The sequence below is a fragment of the Equus przewalskii genome, chromosome 22 (genome assembly GCF_037783145.1).
Source record: "Equus przewalskii isolate Varuska chromosome 22, EquPr2, whole genome shotgun sequence".
NCBI classification, from domain to species: Eukaryota; Metazoa; Chordata; class Mammalia; order Perissodactyla; family Equidae; genus Equus; species Equus przewalskii.
Genome location: NC_091852.1, coordinates 12,106,802 through 12,121,297, shown reverse-complemented (window position 1 = coordinate 12,121,297; position 14,496 = coordinate 12,106,802). Strand labels below are relative to the sequence as shown.

General features: G+C 44.8%; 1 protein-coding gene across 1 annotated transcript in view; it reads right to left on the bottom strand.

Moving 5' to 3' along the window:
- Positions 1-258: 258 nt before the first annotated feature.
- LOC139078367 (collagen alpha-1(III) chain-like) overlaps positions 259-14,496 on the bottom strand; it is a 22,791-nt gene continuing 8,553 nt past the window's right edge. Inside the window, exons 4-7 of the mRNA XM_070589679.1 lie at positions 10,030-10,242; positions 2,305-2,405; positions 1,170-1,282; positions 259-437 (exon numbers count right to left, since the gene is read on the bottom strand). Of these exons, the coding sequence (XP_070445780.1) occupies positions 10,166-10,242 (77 nt within the window). The 3' untranslated portion in view covers positions 259-437; positions 1,170-1,282; positions 2,305-2,405; positions 10,030-10,165. The remainder of the gene's footprint in view (positions 438-1,169; positions 1,283-2,304; positions 2,406-10,029; positions 10,243-14,496) is intronic.

Sequence of the window (14,496 nt, the reverse complement as noted above, 5' to 3'; positions counted from 1 at the left end):
ACTCTGTCATTTTTGGGGGAAATGGGGTGGTGCAGGAAGAATTCTTGATTTTTTTTCCTTCAGTATTTTGTGGAGTGGAAAATATTCCAGTCCAGTCTAGAATTTCAGAATGAAAACAACATACTTTTCAAAAATCCAATTTATAGTCACCAAATTAAAAATACATGTAATTGAGACTTCTGCTGCCAGAACTGTCCACTGAGATGTTGTAAAGTGAGAATTTAACAGGATAAGTGCTCGTTCTTGCTAAATCCAAACTTTTTTTTTTTAAAGATTTTATTTATTTTCCTTTTTCTCCCCAAAGCCCCCTGTACATCGTTGTATATTCTTCGTTGTGGGTCCTTCTAGTTGTGGCATGTGGGACGCTGCCTCAGCGTGGTCCGACGAGCAGTGCCGTGTCCGCGCCCAGGACTCGAACCAACGAAACACTGGGCCGCCTGCAGTGGAGTGCGCGAACTTAACCACTCGGCCACGGGGCCAGCCCCTAAACCCAAACTTTTAACACCTTAAAAGATACCATATATTGAAATGATTTAATATTTAATCACGTTAAAAAAGAAAGAAACACAAACATTCATGGGAACTTGGATATCGCTCAATGTCAATGCTTAGGCAGGAGGCCACAAAAGATATGGCACCTACTACGGTCTGATCATTTCCATCCCCACAAAACTCCTATGCTGAAACCAAACGCAACAATGTGATGGTATTAGGAGGTGGGGCCTGTGGGAGGTGCTTAGGTCACGAGGGTGGAGCCCCATCAATGGGATCAGTGCTGTTATAAGAGACCCCAGAGAGCTGCCTTGCCCCTTTGTCTACTGCGTGCGCCCTCTAGGAAGTGGGCCTTCACCAGACACCAAATCCGCCAGCACCTTGACCTTGGACTTCCCATTCTCCAGAACAGTGAGAAATAGACGTTTGTTGTTTATCAGCTACTCAGTTTATGGTATTTTGTTATAGTGGCCCGAACACACAGAGAGAGCCCATATCCAGAGCCTGTGTCCTGCCTGCCTCAGTCCAGGGCTTTACATGGCTGAGCAGTTGACTGGATCCACGTTACATTAAGGCCCACCTGACTTATCAGACTCTCTGCCTTAAAGAGGGGCAGCTGTAGACGGTGGGACACACTTGTGTCCTGAGGATGAGGCGCTATCGTCCTACAGACATACCTGGGTCTCAATATGATGCTTGCATTCTTCTCCTGTCACCTGCTATCGCTCTACATCAGGGCACAACTAGATGAAAGACTCCTTCCGCTCCTCCCCAGAGCAGGGCAGCAAGGCTATTTTTGGAAAGACACTTACATCATCACTCCAGTTCCTTTCTGTTACAATCCTCTTGTAGGAGGGCCTCAGAGCGCAGGACCGCAGGCCCTTTTCTAGAACCTTGGACCAGATGTGTTTGGAATTCAAAATTGTTTCAGATATGGTGTCCAGAGCATATATTACACAAACTTCTAGTGCGATTTGAGCCAGCACCTTATGGTCAGATACATTAATATTTCTGCAGTGAAATGTATGAATTTTTACAATAAAGAAAGACAGTAAATAGCCTCAAATCAGTTCAGGGCAAGCTTTGCCATCAAATGAGTTTTGGGGTCAAATTTGCAAAAGAACTTTCAGTTTTCTGGGCATTTGGGATTTTGAAATTCAGGGTAAGAGAGTATAGACCTGTATTTAGGGCAAATTTATGCTTGTTAAGAAAACAAAGTCTACTGGTGCTGAGAGAAAGAAGAGACAGGATCTATTGCAAATAACCTAAGGGGGCTTTCAAAGGGATCTTTCAGACGCAGAATTTACTATGTTAAATAGGATTTAAGGTAAGTGGGTTGGCCTTGTTCCTGGGCTTCTGTCATATGATCTTGCCACATTCTGTCCCCCAGGGCGAGTCTGTGACGGGTGCTGTTGTCATGGAATCTGAGTTGCCTCGCTGTTCTGTAGGGAAAGGGCCCCGAAATGGGCAGACCTAACCGCTCTGAGACTCACAGGAACATTCCTAGACTAGAATAAAACCTCAACAAGGCAAGAGTGTTGGAGCCAATTGGCAGCATGCACTATGACTCCACAATAAAGTAATTACACAGCTGGGTTTTTTTAAGGATATAAAAACCAAAAAAAATTGCTTTTCTCCTTAATATAAGGAAAAATTCTCTTTAAAGCCCTAATCTATGAAGTTTTAAAGGTGGGACTGGGAAGATTATCATCTGGGTTGTTGTGCTACGGGTTATATACCAGGGAGAGGGTACACTGTCCTCGGGGTGAGGGGTGGTCGCCAGTGGAGAGACATACGGAGAGAGAGGCTTACTTGGCTTCCAGGGCCAGTGCAATGATGCCCGCAGCCATGGGGGCTGAGGCCGACGTCCCAGTGTGGTTGTCCGTGCAGCGCTGCCTCAGGTCCGTAGTGATCTAGAAGACAGAAGGGAAAAATTTAGGGCTCTGGGGCCAATGTGGGTCCCATGCAAGTAGAAAGAAATTTACTCATATAAGTGGAATGGAGGGGTGTTGAAATAGTTGTTTTAAATTCCTTGTTCCTGCCCTCCTGTGACCATATCATTTCCAGTGAATCGCCTGTGTAAACCAACTGTGAAAAGGGAAGGGTTTGGAAACGGGTCTCCACTTCTGTTAAACCAGGGTCAGGACTAGGGGGAGTCTTTGGCTCAAAACATAAGGGGCGTGGACGTGCCTGCTCAGATTTTACACCCGAGGCACTTCACTTGCCTCCCCAGTCCCAGCTCTAGTGAAAACTAAAGTTCTTTCATCAGCCGCCCATTGTTAATAATCAGACACGGAGCCCGGCGTCGGAAGCGTGAGGAATAAAAGCACACGGTCCGGCCCCCGCCCTCCCACAACTGTCACCTTGGGGGAGCTGCAGGTTTTAAGCAAAAGGGATGCCCTGCCGTGGAAGGGACATTTGCTTACAGACTTGTTTTTAGAATTCACAGGAGCGCTGCATGCACGAACCGAGACCTCCTCAAAGATCTAACACTGATACGAAAAACGAGTGGAACCCGCGCGCTTGATAGGAGATTTCAGCTCCAAGTGCGCGCCTGTACGTTATCGGCGGAGATTAGCCACGTCTCCTTTTTTTAAATCAAAAGGTGAGAACTAGATCACTTTTCCTCTGGGTCTGAATCCAGTTCCCGTCAGCGAGGGCAGCGGTTCTCAGCCCCTGTTTCATGATCGTTTCACTAAGGAAAAACAAGTAAATTCCGATTCTCCTTAACAAGAGGAATCAAACACTATGGGGTAAGATTTTGCAAACCTCGTAAAACCTAAGACTTTTTCAATCCTCTCTCCCCGACAAACGTCCATTTTTGCCTCCTTGGGCTCATCACCCCGTTGGGAATGCACAGGGCTCGTAAGATGAGCTGCTGCTCTCGCTGCAGTTACTGGAAGACGCTGGAAAGCTGTCTTTGTCACCAAGACAAATGCATTACCCACATTCACAGATAAGAAAACTGAGGCGAAAGGTCATTAGAAAGGTGTGGAGGGATAACAGCGGCGGCTGAAAAGAAAGGCCCCTCGTTCTAAGACGCAGCCTTCTAGGGGAGCGTGAAGATTAGTGGATTTGGAAAGAAACGTGCTCTTCCCAGGAGAAAGTGCTGCCCAGCTCCTCAGAAAGCATCCCCCCGTCAGGTCTCCCCAGCATCTCAGGAGGGTGGCTGAGGGGCTCTTAATCTGGTCGGGATCTGGACTGACGTCCTGCTGAGTCGGTTCCACACAAGCCCAACAGTTCTCATCGTCTTTTCTTTGTTCCTTTTGACACCTCTAATGTGACCAGATTATCCACACCGGAGAGGTACTGATACGCCAGTGGGAGAAGGAACAAAAATATACAGAACCACACAGATCCAGTGGTGGCAGAGAGGAGACAAGTCTCACACTCCTTTCCTGAATATGAACGGTGTGCAGGAGCCCTGAGAGCGCGTTTGGCAAGCAGGGGCGATTATGTCTCGATTCACAGACTTGATGCCCTAGCCATCTTCCGCACCTCCACGCTGGGTGCTCGCAAGGTGTCTGCGTAAACACAGCCCGAACCACTTCTACGTTAGGAAACTTTCTGGATTGTCAACTGTCTACTTTAAAAGGTACTTCTTTTCTCTGTTTTTTTACTGTGGTAAAAACACACAACACAAATTTACTCTTTTAACAACTTTTAAGTGTACAGTATTGTTAACTACATGCACATTGCTGGACAAGAGATCTCTAGAAGGTTTTTTTTTTCCAGTGAAGATTCACCCTGAGCTAATATCTATTGCCAACCCTCTTCCACTTTGTATGTGGGTCACTGCCACAGCACGGCTGATGAGTGGGGTAGGTCTGCACCCGGGATCTGAACCTGTGAACCTGGGCCACCAAAGCAGAGCCTGCTGAACTTAACCACTACATCATGGGGCCAGCCCCTCTAGAAAGTTTTTATCTTGCATGACTGAAACTCTGCTCATCAAACAACTCCCCACCTACCCCCCAGTTCCTGGTAACCACCATTCTACTTCCTGCCTCTATGAGCCTGACTACTCTACATACCTCATGGAAATGGAAATATACCATACCTGTCTTTTTTTTGTGACTGGCTTATTTCACTTAGAATAACATCCTCAAGTCTCATTTATGATGTGGCATATTGCAGGATTTCCTTCTTTTTAGGCTGCATAATATTCCATTGTGTGTATACACTGCATTTTCTTTATTCATTCATCCATCACTGGACATTTGGGTTGCTTCCACCTCTTGCTATAGTGAATAATGCTGTAATGAACACAGATGTGCAAATATCTTTTCCAAATCCTGTTCTCAATTCTTTTGGATATACACCCAGAAGTGGGACTGCTACATCATTAAAAAGGTGTTTCTACCTCATTTGAAATTACGAGTGAATCTGCAGCCTTATTTTCCAAAGGCCTGATCCCTAAGTCAATGCAGAAACACCCCAGAAGCGGCCTGTTTCCGGGTCTCCGGATGCGCTGTTGCTGAGCGATGGCCTTGCCTGCATTCTTCTCATTCTACCTCACCCTCATGCTCACGCGCCTTTGCCAAGTTTTACTTTTTTCAATGACTTGTGCCGGATTCAAGATTTTTCATGATGTTTCCCACTTGGCTCACTGTGTTTATTCTTCAGCTGCACCAGACACTTTCAATGCACAGAAACAAATCCAGAATAAACACGTCAAATGTGTGTAGCATTTTTGGGTCTCATAAATAACCATCTCCAGCCAACCTCAAACGTGAACAATAAAAATTTTATGATGTCAGGTTTGTAACAGGAACATGCCCCACCCATACACAGTCACCAGGTATATACATATATATTATATGCCTAAGTAAGAAGCTACTCAGTACTTTTATATATAAACACCAGTGAAGCGTTACTGCTATGCATATAGGCAAGCTTGTGCAACTCCAAAGCAGCATTGTGCCTTTATTTCTTTTTTCAATCCCTTTAACTGAATGGAACTTGAGTCCTAGTGAGTAGGGGAGGAAAGGGAGTGAGCAGGAAGGTGATGGAGAGAAAAGAGGCAAAAACATCCTCGCCCCTTCTCATCCTGCTTGAAGTGGGAATTCCAGCTGGGGCATTTCAAGGGGAAGTTACTGTAGGTGTGGAGATATTTAGGTGTAAATTACCGGAAGGATCTAAGGTAGGGTTTTCATTATTAAGAGAAGCCACAGTATCACAGAATTTTTACATCTGTCCTTAGAAAGAAAAGGCAAAGACCACCAAGGAGCATGCAATCTTGAGGAAAAATGATGTTCCGAAAACTGGAACCACGTGGGGTAACCCCATTAGTCACAACACACGCATATGAGATGTGATAGTGCAATTTTTTTTTTCTTTCTGCTTTTTCCCCCCAAATCCCCCCAGTATATCATTGTATGTATTTTTTTCAGTTGCGGGTCCTTCTAGTTGTGGCATGTGGGACGCTGCCTCAACATGGCCTGATGAGCGGTGCCATGTCCATACCCAGGATCCCAACCGGCGAAACCCGGGGCGGCGGAAGCGGAATGTGTGAACTTAACCACTCGGCCACGGGGCCGGCCCCGATAGTGCGATTTAAAGGAAAAGTTGGATTCAACAGTTGGCCTATATCATGGGGCAGGGAGCCCAGATATTCCAGAATAAAGCACTGTAAGTTTAGAATCTATTTTAAAGAACGTCTCAGAATTTGGTTTCAATCCCGATGGCACATCTTTCATGCTCCAAATCCCCTCAATTCACTACGCAAATCAGAAACAGAGTTTTTCTTCTCAGGACTTCTCAGACTGCTCAAAAAATACCATTTCTGTCCATCAGTGAAGGAAACAGGAGATGACACCAGGCCCTGAGCCAGATCAAAGCTGTCCTGATCAGCAAATCAGATTTTCAGCCTGTCTCAGGATGAGGAGCAGATGGAGTTTTTGGACTCCATCAAGTTAGGGACGCCATCTTCCTTTGGGGAGAAGGGGTGGGTACTGTTCAGGTCCAGTCAGGCTTCCTTGGAGAAAACCCATCATTTTTTCCCGTCCTAAGCTCTTATTTCCTCGTGTTTCACATTCCATGACTTGAGCAGACTGGATCCTTTATTCTAGCTGTTGATGGAATTCTCCAGGGATCTCGGCTCAGATCAACTTTGGCCATAAGGACAAGCCTTCACAGCAAGCCCACGATTAAGAGTTTCTGTCTCTCTGGGATCTTGTAAGCTGTTTTATTTTGAAGATGCCATATTGTCTCATATCTGTTAAAAGAGCAACTGAGCAGATATTTTTAAAACATGAAATGATTCCACTGTCTGTTAGGTTGAATTTATTTCTGGTGTTGATTTTGATTTGAATTAGAAATGTGCCAAAAAAGCTGTTTCAGACACAGCTATGGGAAATAAGGGCAGAAATTACATCTTAAATGTGTCAATGAATAAAACAGAAGAAGCCAATTTATTAAGCATCGCAAAATAAAAAGGAACTGGGGACCAATTAATGCTTTCTGTGTTCAGGAAGTCACAAAGACTGGTGTAAAATCCAGTCATGACTGACGAGACCACACAAAATTCCCCTCCCATGCTGCTCCGAGGATCTGTGAGTATGGGGAGCAATAGTGAAAAACAATGGACACCTACATATTCTAAACACTTTTTTTATCACTGTGAAAAGAACCCACAACAGGCAAGAGAAGCACCATTCTCCCTGACAGCCCAGTACCAGGTGTACCTGGACAGTATCCGGCCCGACAGCACACTAGTTACAAGATGGGCTCAGGGACCAGCCTGACTTGGGTTGGAATCCAGGCTCCACCACCTACTTGCTGTGCTTCTCTTAACCTTTCAAGCTTCTGTTTTCTCATCTGTAAAGTGGGAACAACACTGATCCTCCTGCACAGGTTCTGGGGAGACTGTGAGACGATGCATTTGAGGTGCTGAGCCCGGTGCCAGGCACATATTAGCAAGACAGAAAATGCCATATTTATGACATGTTAATGGAACTATAAATGTATTACATATCGGACATGGAATAAGATGTATACTACGGCTTTATAATAACGAGTCATTTCAACTGATTTCTACTTAGCTTACAGAGGAGCCTCTTGTCGTAGTGATCTGATATTGTGGATGCTTCATTTGCTGTAATAAGATGTAAGGCCACCCCCGATCTGAATCTATCAAAGCATGAATGGAATACCAAGGTCCACAACTGTACTCATCGCAGGTACAGGAAACCAAGAGATGGAGAGCTGGCTATGTTTTGAAACCCAGGGCAAGGTTCTCCTGCTTGCATACCATGAAAAGGCATTCTGTGGAGGACAAGTAAAGTTTATTTCACAAAAGTGCTTTCCCAGAAGCAGATAGGAGATCTCTCCTCTCTCCTGGATCCTCAGCATCTGCCTCGGTTCAAATCACAAAGGTGTTCTATGAATGAGGAATGGCAACAGTGCTCTTCTGCAGAAGCTGCAAATGACATAAGGAAATGAATGGCCTGGGGAAGAGAGCCCCCAGTACAAGGGAGACACTGCCATTCCTGTAATACTCAGTCACGGATGCCACTAACAGGATGTGGGCATCTCCGGGGGACCACAGGCATCTGGTTCAAAGCCTGGTGAAGAAAAGGTCCCAGGCGCAAGGCAGAATTATTTGTCATTTTGACATCTAGAAGGAAAAGGGGTCAGCTGGACCACAAAAGGCTGATGTTGTTGCCAGCTCCACTCACGTACAAACTGTTAACATGTTCACCATCAAAGCACCTTTCTTTACCGGGGAGGGGTGGAACAGATTACAGTATTTTATAGATTGGAAAAAATGGAGATGCAGCAACCACCTCTGTTAACAGCTGCTGGAAACATGACCAGCCTAAGCCCCCGGGACGCAGAAGCTACACTGACTTACGGAGCAATGGTACCAGCCACCTCCTGACCGGCTCAGTGGGCCAGGTGCCATGTAAGTACCCACACTCAGCGTCTTATTATCTTCAGGAAAACCTGTGAGGTTGGTGCAGTTTTACCTCCATTTTACAGATGAGGAAACCAAGACTCCGTGAGGGTGGCTCAGCCACTGGGCGGGCTGCCTGAAGCTAGAGACTATAACTTGAAACAGTTACCGAATTTCCTCTCCAATTGATGGTAATCCAGAGATTGAGGGAAAATAAGAGAATCTAAGAACTGGATAGAGAAAAATTACTAATAAATTGCTCCCATGAAAATGAGAGAAAGAGGCTAAACAAAAGGTAGAAACAAGTTAAATATATAAAGTGAATTAGTAATGGTTTTGAAATCAGAAGCAGCAACTAGGGCAAAGTAAAATATACGACCTGAATAAAGGGTGTTAACGTGAAGTCATGGGGTCCACTCTCCCTCTCAAGCCATATCCCTGACCACCAGTTATTGTAAAGGAATTAGGGAAAGATGGGGGCGGATGGGATATGTGTATGGGAGGCAGTTTTTATTTAAATCAATTTGCAAAATGTAAATTAAAGAAGGTAGTAAAAATAGCTGAGAAATCAACGTAAAAATCATACAATAACCAGGAATCAAACGGATGTGGATAAAGAAGGCAGTAGTGTCCTTTCGCCTGTGTTTCCACTGCTGTGGAGAAGTCAGCTGAGCATCAGCAGTGACACAAACCTGCATGAATCTACAAGATCTGAAAGCAGGCTCTTGGCTAAATGTTAAAAAGTGTCAGGCACAGCAGCTTAGCTCCCCCGCAGAAAGACAAATCCCAAGACAGTTGACAAAACCATGATCAGGAAAAGAGGAAGATGCAAAGGTAAGTGAAGTGTGGGATGAGCAGCCCAGGCCGGCAGCCCAAAGGCAGACTCTCCCGAGTACCAGGGGGTCAGGCAGTGCACAGGGCACTTTTTGTTTACTTCCTCGTAACCTCTGTAATAACCCCATGAGCTACATAATATTGAATGTCCCCATTTTATAGGTAAGGATGTTGAGACAGAGAAATTCAGTAACGTGTCCAAAGTTACCCAGCTAGTAAACAGTCAACAGCAAGTGAACCCACGCAGGCTGGTCCTGCAACACGAACTCTTGACCATTGCGCTGTCTGCATGGACGGCAGGGTGTGCTGCTGAGCAGGAGACCACGGAGGACTCTGCTCCTCGTTCAGGCAAACTCTGTTCTGCAGGATTAGAGAAGCACCTTCTGTACAGGGTCAGCTCACACTGCACTAGTCAGAGCAACTTTGAGACCAAAGCATTAAAGCTAAGGTTCAAAGGCAGATGGGGACAGAGTGACAAGAGAACTGGACTGAGAGTTGGACCCAGATTCTAGTCTCTTCTCTGCCCCTAACTCACCAGGTGAACGTGGAGCATTCATTTGTCCTTGACAAAACTGAAGCTTAATCATGTCTAAGACCACATTAGATGCTAGAATGCAATGACCCAGACAGGCTTTTTCAATGAATTGGTAACAGAATGGTAACATTTACAAACACTTGTGTTGAGTCATCAGCTATTCTGACTTTCTGTTTCCATATATTACTTGTGCACATAAATTTGTGGTTCTCCCTTTGTATTTCAAAGTGAAAGATAAAGAAACCATGACAGACATGCAAATGTCACGTACTATTTTCTTGTCGTAGGACTCTCCACTGCTGTAGGTTGTGGCCAGTGTGGACGAACACTCTTCCAGGTACCAAGGCTTCTTTCCGCTTTCGGCTGTGCTGCTGATGGAGATGGTGTAGATGCTGTTGGTGTAGCTGTCACAGGAGCAGTGGTCCTTGCTCCTTCCTCCATTTCCTGACGCCCAGACGAAAACAGAGCCGAGGCCTCTCCGCCCCTGTTCACAAACAGAAGTTAAATGAGGGAAGACAAGCATCACGGACTCTAGCTGATCAGAAGATGAAAATCAACAGGCTGGATCCAATATTTGCAGGAGGGGTGTGAGGCTATTTTACTGACATGCTGGATTTAAGCTGTTTTTTGAGGTAAGAGGAGTTGCTTTTAGAAACTAAAATAATCCGATGTGATGTACACCACACGGACTATCGTTAATAACACTGTATTGTATATTTGAAAGGTGCTAAGAAAGTAGGTCTTAAAAGTTCTCATGACAAGAAAAAAAATTTTCTAACTATGTGTGGTGATGGCTGTTGAGCAGACTCACTGTGGTGATCATTTCACAATATATACAAATATCCAATCATTAATGTTGTACACTTGAAACTATATAACGTTATATGTCAATTATACCTCAATGAAAAAACTAAAATAACTCCCTTCACGTGATGTAGTCATAGAAGTAACGAGAGCACCAATGATGACGATAATAAGGGCTACATTTATTAGGTACCTACCATGGACCAAGCTCAATTCTAAATGTGTTACAGGAATTGGACTGAATTCTTGCAACAGTCCTGAGAGAATGGTACAATTATTGTCCCCATCACACAGATGAAGACCTGAGGGACAGTTGAGTAACATTCCTAAGGTCATACAGCTAGTAAGTGTAGTCAGTGGAAGAACGAAATCTGAACCCAGCCAGCCAGACCCCAGAGCTGTAACATTGTTAGTCGTAATCACCAGAGTCACATAATACTGCTTTAAATCTTTACATCCCCATGAAGTGGGAGCTATTGGGCACCCGCACCTGACAGATGAGGAACACGAGGTGTAGAGAGGTTAGTATTCATCCTGAGATCACATCGTCAGCAGGGGGCAGAACCGGGTACTACACCCTTCCTTCTAGAGCTGTGCCTCCCCTGCGCATGGCGTGGACACGAACCACTGAGGGATGTGCATGCATGCTACCAAAAATAAAAGGATGTGAAGATCAAATATGTTTGGGAACTCTGAGTTAAGCAAAATTAAACAGGTTTGCTTATTGCAGAACTTCTAAGAGTCTTTAGCAAGCGATTGTTCATTGCAAAACTCTAAGGAGGGGGCACAATCTGAAGTAATTTCCAATATATTTGGCGGTGATACCTTCTTCAACCAGGTCCATGAACTTTTCCTTACACGGCTAGGAGATTATATTAGACCTTATATTAGTAGTTAGGAAAAGCAAATGACAAACAAAATGTGGTGTATATACACAACAAAATATCATTCAGCCTTAAAAAGGGATGAAATTCTGACACATGCTGCCACATGGATGAACCCTGAAGGCTTTATGCCAAGTGAAACAAGCTAGACCCCAAAACCACAAATTCTGTATGATTCCACTTACATGAGGTACCTAGAGTCAAATTTATAGAGACAGAAAGTATATTAGAAGTTACCAGTGGCTGGTGGAGGGGGGAAGGAGAAGTTATTGTTTAATGGGTACAGAGTTTCTGTTTGAGATGATGAAAAGTTCTGGAAATAGATATTGGTGATGGCTGCACAGCACTGTGAATATACTCAATGCCACTGAATTTTCCCTTCTCCATCAGCGACACAGTTTCAACCTCAAGGGTTATTTTTTTTTTTAGCTCTTTGTTATGATTTTAAACCTCCAGAGTAGGTGAGTACAATTAGACAAAGAATGGTACTCAGAAAAGCTTTTTAAATTAAGAGAAGGCAGACATTGAAGGAAATATACAGAGTATAGGGAGGTGCGACCCCAAGTCGTCTGAAAACCAAACAAAAAAAGAACCTTTGGAGCTGAGTGTCATGAAATTTGAGGTAAAGAACAACGATCGGGGCCAGCCCCATGGCTGAGTGGTTGAGTTCACACGCTCCACTTTGGTGTGGGGTTTCGCCGGTTCGGATCCTGGGTGTGGACACGGCACCGCTCATCAGGTCATGCTGAGGCGGCGTCCCATACAGCACAACCAGAGGCACTCACAACTACAATATACAACTATGTGCTGGGGTATTTTGGGGAGAAGAAAAAAAAAGGCAACACTTGTTACTTAGGTGCCAATCTTTAAAAAAAAAAAAAAGGAACAATGATCATCTGTCCGGCTCCTTCTTGAAGATCAGTGTTTCCTGCTGCCTCGGCGGCTTGAGTGTGATCCCGGTTTCCTTAAAGTCTGAGTAATGGCTAAACTCATTTTGAAATGGGGAAATCTGTCCTCTAAGACAGCAGAATTCATCTGCAGAGGCTGACCCTGATGGACGTGAACAGAAATCTATCTGTTTATGCACACATACACAAAACAGCTTTTTTTTTTTTAAGATTTTATTTCTTTTCCTTTTTCACCCCAAAGCCCCCCAGTACATAGTTGTATATTCTTCATTGTGGGTCCTTCTAGTTGTGGCATGTGGGACGCTGCCTTAGTGTCCATGTCTACGCCCAGGATTCGAACCAACGAAACACTGGGCCGCCTGCAGTGGAGCGCGTGAACTTAACCACTCTGCCACGGGGCCAGCCCCAGCTTTTTTTTTTTTTTAAAGGACTCTTCAACCTCATTAGCACTGTAGGGCAAAAATGAGTATAAGATCTCATTGTTCACTTTGAAGTTCCAGGCTGAAGAGTAACGAACTTTTCTCTTTCTTTCCTTTTTATTTTATTTTTATCTAATACTGGGTAGTTTATAATACCGAATAGAGCACCATAGTTTTATGGAAACAAAATTTGATTTGAAAGGTACCTTAACGTTTATGTTGTCCACCCTTAATTTTAAAGGAAGCTAGGGCACAGAGGTTACGGGGTTGGCTAGGCCACACGTCAAGAACAATGCTTTGGCAGAGACACTTAACACTGGCCCTGGTTTCTGTCCCACCCGCTCCTCACAAAACCCACAGGTCCTGGGTTTTGGGAACAATCCCAATTTTAAATACTCTAGGCCTTAAACACTTCCTAGGACCCAGAAATTCTAATTCCAAAAATACTGGATTCCCTCTTGTTTTCAAAAGAGGTTCTAAAATTCCAGATCATACATGTGCCTAGATTTTTGGCTTCTAAAAGTGATTGCCACAGTCAATATTCTCATCCGTATCACTAAATGTAAGGCTAACCATTGGCAAGAACGAGAAGTGCTCTCTTTGCCTGATTTCCTCCAACATGTTAAAATCAGGTCAACCTCTTGCCCGGGGTCCCTCTCCCGAGCCACAGTGATCACCCCTTCTTTGAAACCCAACATCACTCACTATTGGAGGTCGCCCAGCAAACCGGAAGTAAGAAGTCAAACAGAAGTGAGTATAAGTCCCGACTGCGCCACGTCCTCAAACGCAGCTTCAGCAACCACCTGACCTCTCTGCGCCTCAGTTTCCTCATCTGAAAAACGGAGCTCATCATACCCTCCTGGTTTGGTTGGTGGTGATTACAAACCCATAAAGCACCTGCATGATGACTGGTACTCAGCAATCGCTGAGCGGGAGTTGTCACCATCGTCTCTCATTTCAGCACTTAATTCCACATAACGCGTCTCTGTGAACTGAGCCCTGCCCGTGCTTGGTGAGCTCCTAGTAACCAGTGTCTGGTCTCAGGCTTCTTTCCCGCCCCCTTCTACTCACACGGCTCCCCGCACCGAGCACAGGCTTATTCAATTGGAAAGGACTCAAAAAATGTTTTTAAAAAACAGACAAAAAAGTCCAAATATTTAAAAGTCCACTCCCTTCCCCTCCAAAAGGTAGGGCAGTATCTTGGATGCTTTTTGTTAAATGTGCCTTCTAGCTCATAGTCTTTTCCAGATAAGGAAACGAAAGCACCGGAATTAAATGCTCTAAATTACAGTGGGTCGGGGAGAGCAACATGAATTTAGAGCACTGTGTTGGGTCTTACAGAATATCTACAAAGAAACCCAAAATGACTGGCCTCATCCTGGGTGGCTCTCACCCTGTCTTCAGAACTGACCTCACCTTTCTTGACCTTTCTGCTCTTCGGTCCCCTCACCTGCGCACAGGAGCGGCTGGGTTTGCTTAGGGGTCCCAGCCCCTGAGTGATAAAACCCTTCGCTGTTCCTCAGCAGATGGGTGACGCGTGGGGACAGGGGACTGAGCACTGGCTGGGCTGAGTCAGGAGAGGGGAGGATGCTGGGGAAGTCCCCCTGCCAGACAATGCTAATCAGACTGTATTTCCACAGTGTGAGAACTTATCCTTTTCTCACATTGACATTTTTGAAATCGATAAGCATCTGACGCACTGATACAACATGTGTTCATTACT